Raw genomic sequence first — 14,000 nt, forward strand, 5'->3', positions numbered from 1 at the left:
GTAACTTAGTATATTTAAGTTGGCATGTAACACAGCCATACATACTGACCAAGAAGGTGATTTCTGATCTTGCTGTTGGCAAATGTCAGCCAAGGTGGTAGTAAGGTACTTGGCACCCTACTATTAAGAAGGGGGAAATTAGCAGGATTGTCATTCTCCACTGCCATTTTGCGACCCCAGTTGAAAATATGCTTGTGGTTATCTTGAGGGCAGATCAAACTTGGCTGTGATGCCTCATTATTCAAGCTGCACTTGATGTCTAGGTATGATGGGTGACCTGCTGAGTGTCAGTGGTACTCCTGAAAGTGTATGTCTTCAGTTGGGGTGGGGTGGGGCGCAGGATAAAACTTAAACTCCAAGTGGTAGTCATATTTGTGAAAATGCTGTTCAGTTGAATTTAGCTAATTCAGCACTTTGATATTTTCTGACTGGTACAGGTTGATACTACACCATGCTGCACTTTTCTCCCCTTTCTCCCCTAAGTGAGCCGTTTTGTCTTTTAGCTACAAAGCTGTATTTTGTGGGGTCTTTGTTGTTACATGTCCAATGGTATGGGGCCTCAGGTTGGACACCTACACTAAGAGGGGAATGTTAAATATTGAAAATGATAAAATTATTGGTTTCTAGGTTGTTGGTGGTGTTTGTTGGTGGTGTTTGTTCTTATGTTTAACTCAGGCAATCCAGACATAAAATATCCTTTTAAAATTGTTCTCTCTAACAGAAGTACAATTACTTTTGCCATCAAAGTAACACTCGTACCATATAGCACATTTAACATTGAAGAGTTCCCAGAGTGCTTCACAAATCTGTGATGAGACAAGAATAGAGATGGAACCAAAGAAGGTGATATTAGGAGGGTGACTAAAAGTTTGGTTAAAGAGGTGGATTTTAAGCAAGACATTGAAGAAAGAAAGGAAGTGGAGAAGCACAGGAATTTGGGGAGGAAAGTCCAAAGCATGGAACCACTTAGCCAAAGGCATCGCCTCCAGTGATGGGAAGGAAGATGTACAAGAGACTGGAATCATGAGTGGTGTTAAAGGTTGTACTGGTGGAGGTTACTGAAATAAGGAGGGGTGAAATTAAGAAGCCATCTAAACAGGTGGATGAGGATTTTAAATTTAAAGAACCAGAAGGGGAGTTGGTTGAACAGGACTTGGTGTGGGATGGTATACAGGCAGCAAAATTTTGGATGAGCCAAAGTTTTTGGAGAGTGAAGAATAGGAGGCATGTCAGGGGAGCATTGGAATAGTCACGTTTGGAGGTGACAAAAGGCATAATTGAGTGTTTCGGCGACAGAGTAAGTTGTGGGGTCAGAAGAATTATATGGAGGTGGAAGTGAGTGGTCTTTCAGGTGGTGAGCATTGGGGTCAGAAGCTCTGCAAATTCAAATGGGACTTTGAATTTATGAATAGTCTGGTACATAGGGACATAAGACTTAGGAGCAGGGGTAGGTCACTGGGCCCTGTGACAGCCAGGTGGGCGATGGAGCTCGCAGCTAGGGTTTGGAGTTGCCAGTGAGAGATGATTGTTGTTGAACGAGTACAATTGCAGTATTGGATTAAAAGAAACCTAAAGCATAATTTTGCTTTTCCCCGAATAGAATTGATTTTATTTCTCTGTTAAAAGTGGCTTGAAGTAAATTGGGTGGTGCAGAATTGGATACTTCTTTTTGCCACTGAGACATGGGTTGGAATCAAGCCAACTGTTGGCATAAATTCTACTCAACTTACTGCCAGTGAAGGGCCCCAATGTGCCTAGTAAGTGTGGCGATTCTCAATACAGCTTAGAGTAGATATGGACCCACAGCAAACAACTGCACCTGCTTGCACACTAATTACCACTAAAGTTGAATCGCATGTCGAGGCTACAGGATGACTTATGTGGGAATAGTAAGATGTCACACTGGCACAGGGAATGCTATTCTCAAGATTCAGCAGTATAGTGGCGATTTGATCATTTAACTATGGTATATTGAACCTTGGATCACTTGATGTTGGCACTAACTATCTGAAATAGACTTTAGTCCCTCAGCATTCATACCCCCCCTGTTAAGCGCAGAGTTCATATATTTATAAAAAACTAAAAATTATTCAAAGTTCTTAAACCTGTTAGTTTGAAGAGATGGAGTTCATGAAACTCTATATAATTATTAACCTTGATCCTTCAGCTGTACCTATTTATTTACCTTTTTGACATTAACTCCTTCAAGTCTATTATCTCTGACATCAATTAAAAACAAAAACGTTAACGCAAAGCTAAACAAGATATTGGTACTTCATAACCATTCCTTCTAACAGATTTCTTTTAAAGTTACGTTAAGATAATGACATTCTATCATGCTGCTACTCATTTGAGAAATCCTTATTTTCCATTCGGCTTCAGATGCCTCATTACAATTTACGCAAATTCAGTGCAAGTATTTTAAATAGATTCTTATTTCTTCTAAATGGAGGAGAATTATTTCCACTGTGACCTTCAAAACGTTAGCTCTAAAAAATGACAAGTTGCATTTATATAGCATCTTTAATGGAATAAAACCTTCCAAGATGCCTCAAGTGTTATCAAACAACATGTGACCGGGAGCTGCATGAGCTATTAGGACAGGCGAGCAAAGTAGTAGGTTTTAAAGATAATCTTAATGAGAAAAGTGGAGAGGTCTAAGATAGGAATTTCAGAACTTAGCCAAGGCAACTGAAAGCATGGGTGCCAGTGGTGGAGCAATTAAAATGTTGCACAAGTTGCCACAACTGGAGGAGTGCAGAGATCGTGGAAGATTCAGGTGAAAGGAGGTTAGAGATAGGGAGAGGTGAGGTTGTGGATGAATTTGAAAATAAGGATGAGAATTTTAAAATCCTAGAATAGACACGGCAGAATTCTGCATTGGCTCAAGCTTATGTAGAGCGGTAGATGGTAGGATGACCAGGAGAGAGCTGGAGTAGTCAAGTCTAGAAATGACCAAGGCATGGATGAGGGTTTGGATCGCAGAAGAGCTGAGGCAGTGTCAGGTGATAATGCAGAGGTGAAAATATGCGTTCTTAGTAATGGTACGGATATTTGGGATCAAATATGGCATCCAGGTTGCAAATAGTCTATTCGGCCTCAAGTGGCCAGAGAGAGGGATGGAGTCAGTAGCTAAGAAACAGTTTATGGTTGGTATAGAAGACAGTGGTCTTGGTCTTCCCAAGATTTTGTAAGAGGAAATTGCTGCTCATTCAATACTAGATGCCAGATAAGCAATTGGAGACCATGGAGGGGTTGAGAGAGGTGATGGTGTAATGGAGTTGGACATTTTCATATGGAACCCGATGTTTTTGAATGATTTCACTGATGGGCAGCATTTAGATGAGATTTGTGAGCGGACCATGGGAGATTCCAGGTGTAACTGTGCAAGAATGGGAAGTGAAGCCTTTGAAGGCAATTCTCCTGCTGCTATTGAACAGGTAAGAAGGAAACCAGGTGAAGTTTATCAGCCTAATTTAAATACCCGATTTGAATGTCCTGAAGATTTTTCGTGGAAATGAAAAGTAGTCACAAACATCTGCAGCTTTTTGAATCCTTCTCAGCACATGAAGTTGTTTGGAGTACTGCTTACTTTAAATCTGAATCTGGAGGGAAGACAAAAGGTATTGTGGTCATTCAGGGCATCATAATCTGAAATCAATACAGCACCAGACTTTGAAAGCACATTAATTGGACTGTATATCAGGCATTGTCTTTTTGTAACTTAGTTCTGAGGGGAATTTAAAAAAAAATGTAACACCAGTTGTTGCCATCAAAAATAAATGGAAATCCTCATTCGAGGGGTGAAAGTCGATGGTCCATTTTCTCTAGGTTTCAGAACATCAGTATTTTGCAAAAAATACATTGTTCGTTTTTGTTGTCAGAATTTATTATGAGAGAGTCTTGGAGCCAGTTGTTTCAACAATTAAAAACACAAAGTTTGCTTGTAATCGAATCTTTGTTAAAATGAACACGTGCCTTTTTTTTATAAAAATATTTTCACCCGTCTTCTCTTTTTCCAATAGCTTATTTGATTTGGCATTCACTGAGCTTGCAGTTGTTAAACCCTAGACAGTGAAACTGTTGCTAGTGGAATGGATTGCACTCAGAATATATTTTTAAATGGTGATCTCATGTCGAGCTATTAACCTTGTTTGTGTAATGTCTGTGCACCAATATACTGTTCCATTTTATACTTTCATCAGTTTTGCTTTCCACTGAGAATGAAAAAGGACTTCAATGTGGTGGAGATGTCAGTGTTTGATGGTGCTTCTCTTAATCTTTGTCTTGCATTCCCCACTGCTAAGACAAAGTGGATAGCTTGCTGTGAGGTCTCCAGCAGTGCTGGAAGTTAGCTGTTGGCCGATACGCGGGATTAATCGACGGACTATTCTCCCTTTGTCTGCCAACGCGCTGTCATGTGTCTGTCTCTGCTGAGCTTCGCCATGGTTGTACAATTAAATACATATTTTGGGTTTCTTGTCTATTCTTCTAGTTCAATATAACGTTAAACATGTACCATGTATAAAAAGAACATTCCTCAAAACTAATTTATAAGGTCTCCACCTAATTTCCTGAATGAGATACTGATGAACTGTTTTTTTCTACTAATTTACAAGATGTGGGAGTTGCTGGCAAGGCCAGCATTTATTGCCTATCCCTAATTCCCTTAACTGAGTGGCTTGTGAGGTCATTTCAGAGGGCAGTTGTGAATCACCCACATTACTGTGGGTCTGGAGTCACATGTAGGCCAGAATGATAATGGACAGCAGGTTTGGTTCCCTTTAGGACTTTAGTAAGCCAGGTGGGTTTTTGGGACAATCTAGTAGTTACATGTTCACCATTACTGACACAAGCTTTTTATTCCAGATTTATTTATTGAATGAATTTAAACTCCCTAGCTGCCGTGGTTGGATTTGAACTCATGCCTCTGGATTACTAGTCTAATAACATAACTAGTATGCTACTGTTCCCTGTGTGAGGAACCTTGGCTGTGAACTAATATCCTACCATTTTGTTGTGTTGTACATTAATGCACCAATGTGCTGTGTGTCTCCCAAGCAAGGACAGGTTTTGTTATGTATTTTGTTTCTTTGCAAAATATATTTTGACTATTTGTTACACTTTTATAATCTGAAGTAACCAGTATTTCATTCTAAAAGTAAGATATGACTAAAATGGTCTTGCTGGTTTTCATTTTGAAACCTGAATGTTTAACCTTTATTTTTGTGTGCTTCGAGTGATGTGCTTGGAAAAGTGAGACCAGGTGGGACAAGTTTTAAGTACCTGCTTGATATTGCTTCTGATATTTGTTTAAAAAAAACATGATTTTTACCATGATTTTAATTTTGTTTAGTTTTGAAAGCCAAACTGAGAGTCCCAAAACCAACAAGGATCAGTTGTTATGTTGAGGTGACAGTGGATGGTCTGCACAGTGAAACGAAGAAAACAGGAAAACGAAATGGAAACCTTCATCCCCAGTGGAATGAGACATTGACCTTGTAAGAAAAACTGCCGTTTTATTATTTCATGTTGCACACAACCAATGGGTCCTGAACAGATAAATATTAATTTCATGTAGTTTCCTTGTGGAATGAAGCACTTGTCCTTAAGTTGTGTTTTGTGGCTCATTGAGGTTAGAGGCATATGCAATTTAGTGGGTTTCACTGTCGGGTTCATTCCATGGTCAATTTTTCTCCAGGACTAGCACCGGTTGAATCCTATACTCAATTACACAGTGTGAATGATGTTTTATTACGATTTATTAAGTTGATATTAAGTATCAGATAATATTGCTATGAACTATTAATGGAAATATTTCCACTGCAGTAGACAAGGAAATTTAATGATTGTAATGGACAGGGTGAGAGAATTGCTGAAATCAGTAAAACAAAAGCAAAATACTGTAGATGCTGGAAATCTGAAATAAAAACAGAAAATGCTGGGAAACTCAGCAGGTCTGGCAGCATCTGTAGAGAAACGTTACTCTGCTTCTCTATCCACAAATGCTGCCAGGCCTGCTGAGTTTTTCAAGCATTTTCTTTATTTATTACTGCTGAAATCAGTGTTTTCTTTCCAACTGTCCACAATCGTAGGCCTTTAAGAGACAGGGTGTGTGTGTGTGTGTGTGTGTGTGTTTTGACCTCTGTTTGTGGACAAGTTGAATAATTTGCAGCAAGCTTTTTGTGAGTTTATAGAAAGAGGATTGTTTATTTAATCACTTGCCCCAAAATCTAACGCTATGGCACTCAACTCTCAAAGTCACACACAAACGCACTCCCGGAAAGTACAGTTGAAGAGAGTAGTGCACTTTTACAGGTTATAAGCAAAAAGAACAGTTCATAACTCACATGATTGTCTTGCTCTGGAAAACACACATTGCAGGCCTGATAAAGAAGATGCTGTCACTCCTGAAGGGAGTTTTAGGGGAATTCAACAACTGAAGTTGTCTGCCAAAGTCGTTTCAGGATTCTTTTGAAGGGATGGACTTTCTGCAGTTCACGAAGTTAGCTGCTTGTCATCTTGTTACCAGGAGGTCAGTTTGCTGTATTGGTGGACCCGAAAAGGAACAGGCTTGGAGACCTTGCAATGTTACAGCTTCCAGTTCTTTTAAGGCATTGGTGTAACTGCCTTTTCTGCTGCTGTCTTTCTGCAGGCAGCATTTCAAGATTGCAAAGGGACAAACATGGCTGCATTATGTGACTCATCACAATTTCTGTTGCTTTTCCAAATTTGGTGGTGGTCTTTGGTCACATCCTGGTATATTGATTGAAGACATTCATCCTGAGGTGGTTAAGACCTTTGTTTCAGAAGAAACCCAGTCAATTCAGGAATTCTTCGGATGGATTTAGGAAAGGTGTAGCTGACACATCTTAAACTGGCATGTATTCTTTGGTCATTGTGGGACAGTGAGGTATTTTTTGAATACACAAGCTAGGTCATCTGACCTTCGGCAGCCATATTTGCAGCACATTGGCCATTTTTGAAAAGAAACGTCAGTTTCAAAGAGTCCTCATTGAATAAGGTTTGAATCTTGAAAGTTAGGAATATGATGTCTTTACTGGGCAGAGCAGGCCTATAAAATTATGAACCAATTTGATAGTTAAAAAGGAAGGACTATTTGGGGAATCACTGATGAAGGGGTCCTTGCTGTAAATTTTTTTACTGAGTTGTTACATGGAATGTTTTGTTGCAGGTAGTGTGGAGTAAAGGGTTAACATCAGATTGGCCGGGTGGTTAATAGTGAGGTTGAGTGTCTTGGGCTACAGGAAGAAATAGACGGGATGGTCAAATGGGCAGATAAGTGGCAGATGGAATTTAACCCTGAAAAGTGTGAGGTGATACACTTTGGAAGGAGTAATTTTACAAGGAAGTATTCAATGAACGGCATGACACTAGGAAGTTCTGAGGAACAAAGGGACCTTGGCGTGTGTGTCCATAGATCTCTGAAGGTGGATGGGTATGTTAATGAGGTGGTGAAAAAGGCATATGGGAGACTTGCCTTTATCAATTGAGGCATAGATTACAAAAGTAGGGAGGTCATGTTGGAGTTGTATAGAACCTTGGTGAGGCCACAGCTGGAGCACTGTGTGCAGTTCTGGTCGCCACATTATAGGAAGGATGTGATTGCACTGGATGGGGTGCAGAGGAGATTCACCAGGATGTTGCCTGGGATGAAACATTTAAGTTATGAAGAGAGGTTGGATAGACTTGGGTTGTTTTCGTTGGAGCAGAGAAGACTGAGAGGCAACCTGATCGAGGTGTAGAAGATTTTGACATGGACAGGGTGGATAGGGAGCAGCTGTTCCCCTTAGTTGAAGGGTCAGTCACGAGGGGACATAAGTTCAATGTGAGGGGCAGGAGGCTTAGGGGGGATGCGGAAAAACTTTTTACTCAGAGGGTGGTGACGGAAAGTGCTGCCTGGAAGGGTGGTGGAGGCGTGTTGCCTCACATTCTTTAAAAAGTACTTGGATGAGCACTTGGCACGTCATAACATTCAAGGCTATGGGCCAAGTGCTGGTAAATGGGATTAAGTAGGTAGGTCAGGTGTTTCTCACGTGTTGGTGCAGACTCGATGGGCTGAAGGGCCTCTTCTGCATTGTGTGATTCTGTGATCAGAAGCACATGATGCCGATATAATGATGTAACATCCCATGATTGAGTAACAGAGATCTGGTGGCAGGAGAAGTTCCAACCTCATGCTGAGTTCCCAAAATGTACATATTAGTCATAAATAGAGTAATAGTTTTAACAAACTACAGTCTTGAGCAGCTTACTTTGGGAAAATAGACAAGCCCCAAAGAACCCTGTCTAGACCCTGAACACACAACGAAACAGAGTAATGACAATTGTATTTTTTAAGTGATGAGTAGATAAACATTTGACGCATGGTGGGGCAAGAGCTGATCAATGAGTGTAGTTTTGGAGTGAGATAACAAGATGCCAGCACAGATACTGGGCGTGTTTAGTTTTGTGTGGGGTAATTTGGGGAGGTGGATAAGAAGCTGCAGCGGTGCTGTTAGCTTTGTCAAGTGGGACTGTAGTGGATTGATATACAGCTCCCACACCCAACAGCAATGCTGCCCCCTGCTTTTGTCCTGCAGTGCTGTAAATTAACACATTCACATCAAAAGGGCAGAGTAGCTGGAAATGCTAAATCAATGCCATGCAGCCGATGAAGCTGACAGTACTGCCTGCTATTTAGAATTAAAAAAACACAAACTTAAATAGCAGTAAAGTTAGTTTTAACCAATGGGAGGGATCAAGAGATGGAATTCTATGAGCTGGATAAGGTTAGGGAGCAGGCTGCAATCTGGATGCCCTCATGGGACTATTTCTAATGGAATAGAAATGCACAGTTGGCCATCCAACATCATTTTCAGAGAGGTAAAGACAGGTTAATGTTTCAGGTAATGGCAAAAGACGTGGTTACTACAGGAGATGCACAAGAACAATTGGATGACTCAGTCCAATTTTTTTTCTTGCTCCCCTTTGGGGAAGTGCTTTGCCATTCTCAGTTGGAAGAGCATCTCTTTGAAAAGGACATGCCTCCTGTTCTCATAGCAGTATAAAATTGGAGTGTGCAATTCAAGATTTAAAATTGCTAACTCTAGGCTGAAGTCCATTCTGTTGCAGCTTCCTTTTGTGACATACTTTTAAGTTAAGTATAAGGGAAATATGAATGCTATAAACAGATTTTAAAAACCTGCTGTGTGAATTTCATGGGGTTTTAACGTTTCCATATTAGCTCTGAATTCTTCTGTCTATTGTAATGACGTGTTTTTCATCTTAGGAATGTAACACCACAGAGCAGATTGGAGCTGAAAGTCTGGAACAGTCATACCTTGAAAAATGAACTCTTTGGCAATGTGGTTATTGATGTCTGTGACATTTTAAAGAAGAACAATGGAAAGTGTGAGTTCCTCTTTCTGTACAAATTTATTGGTTGTGAAGACTTGCATGGTAAAATTAACATTGTAATTATTGAACAAAAATCATTGACCAGATGGACTGATGGCTGCAGTACTTTGTTATCTACTGTTTTCACTTATCTGGAGATAAAAATTTGTATCTGAAAGTCTGAAAAATGGATAGAAATCTGGCTGCTTTGAATTGTTGGCAGAAACCACCTCGATCTCAAAGACTTGATTATAGTGTGAGACTTGCTGACGCTTACTTGAATATAAGAAACGAGTACTTGGAGAGGAAACTCGAATGTTAACAGTATTAGTGACGGCAACTGAAACAGTGTGGCTGATGTGTTGCAGTCTGTGCCTAAAGGCACAGCATCCAAATTGCCTGAATTGAGAACTGATAAATGCTTTGCTGTTCTACATTACGATGTTAACTGTTTAGAGAGAAAATAACAATGTATTGGACTAAACTAGCTACAAACATTTTGAAGTATATTTTTTTCTTTTCCCCAGTACATACCTTTGCATTTTCTTAGCCTACCCACTTTTATAACCCAGCAATTTACTCAGAATTGTGAAGGTTGAAAATACTTCCCTTCATGTGATATGGCTCACTGACCAATGGTACTGGGATATTTTTTGATTATAGAGCATTGTGGGAATTGTAAATTTTAGGATGCTGTAGAAAAAGGTTTTAATTTTGGCGAAATCAGCACTTTTTAAACCTTTTTCAGTACTTTTACAATGCTATTATGAAATAGTACTTTTTGATTCTTTGCTATATAAATATGCAACATAACAGGTGGTGGTTATTTCACTATTTTTTCAAGCTTTTATTGTTTCCACTTTTGCACATCGTTCAGGTTTTTCACAATTGGCCAGTTGAGAGAGCAGATGTACAGGTAACCTGCTCCCTCTGATACTACTCTCAGCTGATTGCTTGGGTATGAGAGTTCCCAACCTTTTCCAAATGTTCCTTTGCTTTATGGGCTATGAGCTGATAATTACTCAACATGTCTCCCTGACTGCATTGCTGAATTTAGGAACTTGAGAATTATGGACATAGACCTATGCTGTATTGATCCATTACATAGGAATTTAGAATGCTATCTTCTAGCTTGCTCTCCCCGCTGAAACTTATTCCTATCTACAATTCATCTTGTTAGCATAATGGTTTGCAGAAAAATACAATTGTACCTTGACTCAATGCTGACAGTGTCATAAACCACAAATGTAACATTCGTGCCACACAAGTGCTAGGCAATGACCATCTTGGACGCGAAAATCTAACTACCTCCCCTCGATGTTCAATGGCATTGTCATTGCTGAATCTCCCTCTATCAACATCCTTGGGGCTACCATTATCCAGAAACTGAATTGGACCAGCCATTTAAATACTGTGGCTATAAGAGCAGGTGAGAGGTTGGGAATTCTGCAGCGAATAGCTCACCTCCTGACAACCCCTCCACCCCCCCTCCTCCCACACCTAACTACAAGGCGTGCGTCTGGTGTATGTTGGAATATTCTCCACTTGCCTGGATGAGTGCAGCTCCAACAATGTTCAAGAAGCTCAACACCATCCAGGACCAAAGATTCTGGGTTAGGCCACAGATAGAGCATTGCATGCAGTTCTGGAATCTGCATTATAGGAAGGATGTGATTGCACTGTAGAGAATGCAGAGGCGATTTACCAGGATATTGCCTGGGCTGGAGAGTTTTAGTTATGAGGAGAGACTGGATAGACTGGGGTTATTTTCCTTGGAGCAGGGGAGATTGAGGTGGGACGTGATTGAGGTGTATAAAATTATGAGAGCCATAGATAGGGTAGACAGGAAGGAACTTTTCCCTCGGTGGAGGGATCAATAACCAGGGGGCAGAGATTTAAGGTATGCGGCAGGAATTTTAGAGGGGATGTGAGGAAGAATTTTTTCACCCAGAGGGTAGTGGGACTCTGGAACTCACTGTCTGAAAGGGTGGTGGAGGCAGAAATCCTCATAACATTTAAGAAGTATTTGGATGTGCACTTGTGATGCCATGGCATACAAGGCTATGGGCCTAGAGCTGGGAAATGGGATTAGAATAGTTGGGAACTTGTTTGACCGGCGCAGACTCAATGGGCTGAAGGGCCTTTTTCTGTGCTGTAGACCTCTATGACTATGATTCTATGACAAAGCAGCCCGCAGTGGCAGAAGTGTGTACCATCTAAAAGATGCACTACAGCAGTTCACCAAGGCTCCCTCGACAGCACCTTCCAAACCCGTGACCTCTACCACCTAATTGGACAGGGGCAGCAGATGCATTGGAATACCACCACTTGCAAGTTCCCCTCCAAGCCCCACACCATCCTGACTTGGAACTAACTGCCTTTGCTTCACTGTCACTGGGTCAAAATCCTGGAACTCCCTAACAGCACTGTGGGTGTACCTACACCAGATGGACTGCACTGGTTCAAGAAGGCAGCTCACTGGCATCTCTTGAGGGCAATGAAGAATGGGCAATAAATGCTGACCGAGCCAGCAACACCCCCATCCTGTGAAAGAATATTAAAAGAAACACAGAGGTACTTCAATAGTACAGAAGTAGGAGCTGTGTTGATAATATTTGTTATGAAGGGGTGCCTCGGGAGTTGAAGGAGTGAGCTGAAAGTTTAAATAGTAGCCAACTATTTTTATTTGTCTCTTCCATACTTATAATTGTTTAGTGTCGACTGTGAATCAGTCGGTAATGCATTTGCTTCCGAGTAGGAAGATTGGAGGGTCAAATCCCACTCTAGGACTTCAGGAAAAGAAAATCAAGGCTGACACTCCAGTGCTGCACTGTTGGAGTTGCTGTTTTCTAGATGAAATGTTAAACCAAGCACTGTAACTTCTGCCGCTGACCGCAACGGTTTCAGGAATGGTTGCGCATGCATTCAGCTTGCACTGTGACCACTGCTGCATGTGCAACTGATCCTGATGCCTTTCCATTCAGTGGCGGGATATGAGGCTTGTACATGGCTGCAGAGCATCAAATCCCACTTCAGGTTTCTGCTTTGTGTTATTAGGAGTAAATTTGCTGAGTTTAGGTTGCATCACAAAATGAAATTGGTGATTACAGGTTTAAGTAACAGCCTACTGAAGTAAATTGTCAAGGCTTTGTGGAGGCAATTCCTGGCTAGCTCAGTTGGTAGTTAATGGGGCTCTTAAGCCCAGAGTCATGGTCTTAAACCCAGCATTGGGCGATGATTAATTTAGTTTAATATTGTTTGTTTATTTACCAAAGACTACATCCATTTGTACAAAATAGAATAAATCCTTTTGATATAATCTGCAAAAAGTCCTATTAGAAAAGCAGTACCTCACTGTATTTCTGAGAATTTTAAGAATGATTGACAAATGAACAGAACATTTTGGGAACAGCTAATCCTAACATAAATATGTTTTAATTTACTCCCTAATGCCAGGTTTCAGTTTCCACCTCTAAAGTTAATTTAAGATGTCTGCCTAATTGCAAATGTTTAAGCCAAAGACTGGCTGTGACTGATGCTGTCTCTGTACATGTGCAGGAAGTGCTCCCCCTAGTGTTGTGGCATGAATAAACGCAGCCCAAACCGAGACTGCCCCCTCGGGTATACGTAAACGATCTCATGGTGTGATTTTTGAAGAAGAGTTGGGGAGTTATCCCCAGTACCCTGGCTGAGAGTGGGCCTTTTTATTGAAAACACTCGCTCAGGCTTATAGTTTGTTTGGCCCGTGAATTACAAGAGAACAAATTGAAGATTCATTTCTAGAGGTTATACTTAAAGGGGTTAGTTTATTTGTACCCATGATCACAGATATAAAATGAGCATAGATTTAAAATGATTGTAGATTTAACAGGTTGAGAAAGAAGAGAAAAAAACATTTTAAACTAAGTACTTCGTTGCTCTATCCCAGCAAATAAATGCTTCAACTATGCCGAGCATCAGAATGCTTAAATATTAGCTGTAATTAGTCATTCAATCACCCTGAAATGGCTAGCTCCTGTTAATTACAGGTCTCCTCCTGATGCATTGTCAAGATCCCTCTTCACTGCAGTAAAGGTTTCTGATATTTTCGGTTTTTCAGAACCTTTATCAGGAGATGAACTTGGGTTACATTGTGACGGGGCCATACTATCTTGTGAAGCTTCCATTTAAGAATGAATATCCAATAATAATGTGCTGAGTTCTTTGTTTTAACCATAAGAGTTTGAACCTGCCCAGAAGTTGTCCATCTTTCTTTAGCTTCTTTTCAGTGACTTTCCATCATGTGAAGCCCCTTGTTATCAATCTTTCAGGTAAGGATATTTGTAAAAGTGACCAGCAAAACACTAGACCCCACCTTATCCAATTTGTACAGTCTCCAAGATCTGTTCTTTATAAATACCTCCGAACACCTATACCTCTTGCCTGTACCATAGTTGATCTTTCTCAATAGCCTTGTTTAGTTTCAAAGTTCAGGTTTATTTTTAAGCAGGCTGAGAGCAAGCATTTATTTCCATAGCATTGTTCAGTTTTCAATGCATGAAGGTTAAATTGGTCAAACTTGTGCAGTAAACCTATTTAAAGCTCCTTTCCTGTTCTACATA

General features: G+C 40.5%; 1 protein-coding gene across 2 annotated transcripts in view; it reads left to right on the forward strand.

Annotated features, from left to right (window-relative positions):
• Positions 1 to 14,000, forward strand: part of wwp2 (WW domain containing E3 ubiquitin protein ligase 2) — a 240,278-nt gene that overhangs the window by 34,405 nt on the left and 191,873 nt on the right. For both annotated transcript variants that reach the window (XM_078544500.1, XM_078544501.1), the window contains exons 3-4: positions 5,357 to 5,501; positions 9,293 to 9,414. In XM_078544500.1, the coding sequence (XP_078400626.1) occupies positions 5,357 to 5,501; positions 9,293 to 9,414 (267 nt within the window). The remainder of the gene's footprint in view (positions 1 to 5,356; positions 5,502 to 9,292; positions 9,415 to 14,000) is intronic.

Source organism: Cetorhinus maximus, chromosome 6, assembly GCF_964194155.1.
Source record: "Cetorhinus maximus chromosome 6, sCetMax3.hap1.1, whole genome shotgun sequence".
Lineage (NCBI taxonomy): Eukaryota > Metazoa > Chordata > Chondrichthyes > Lamniformes > Cetorhinidae > Cetorhinus > Cetorhinus maximus.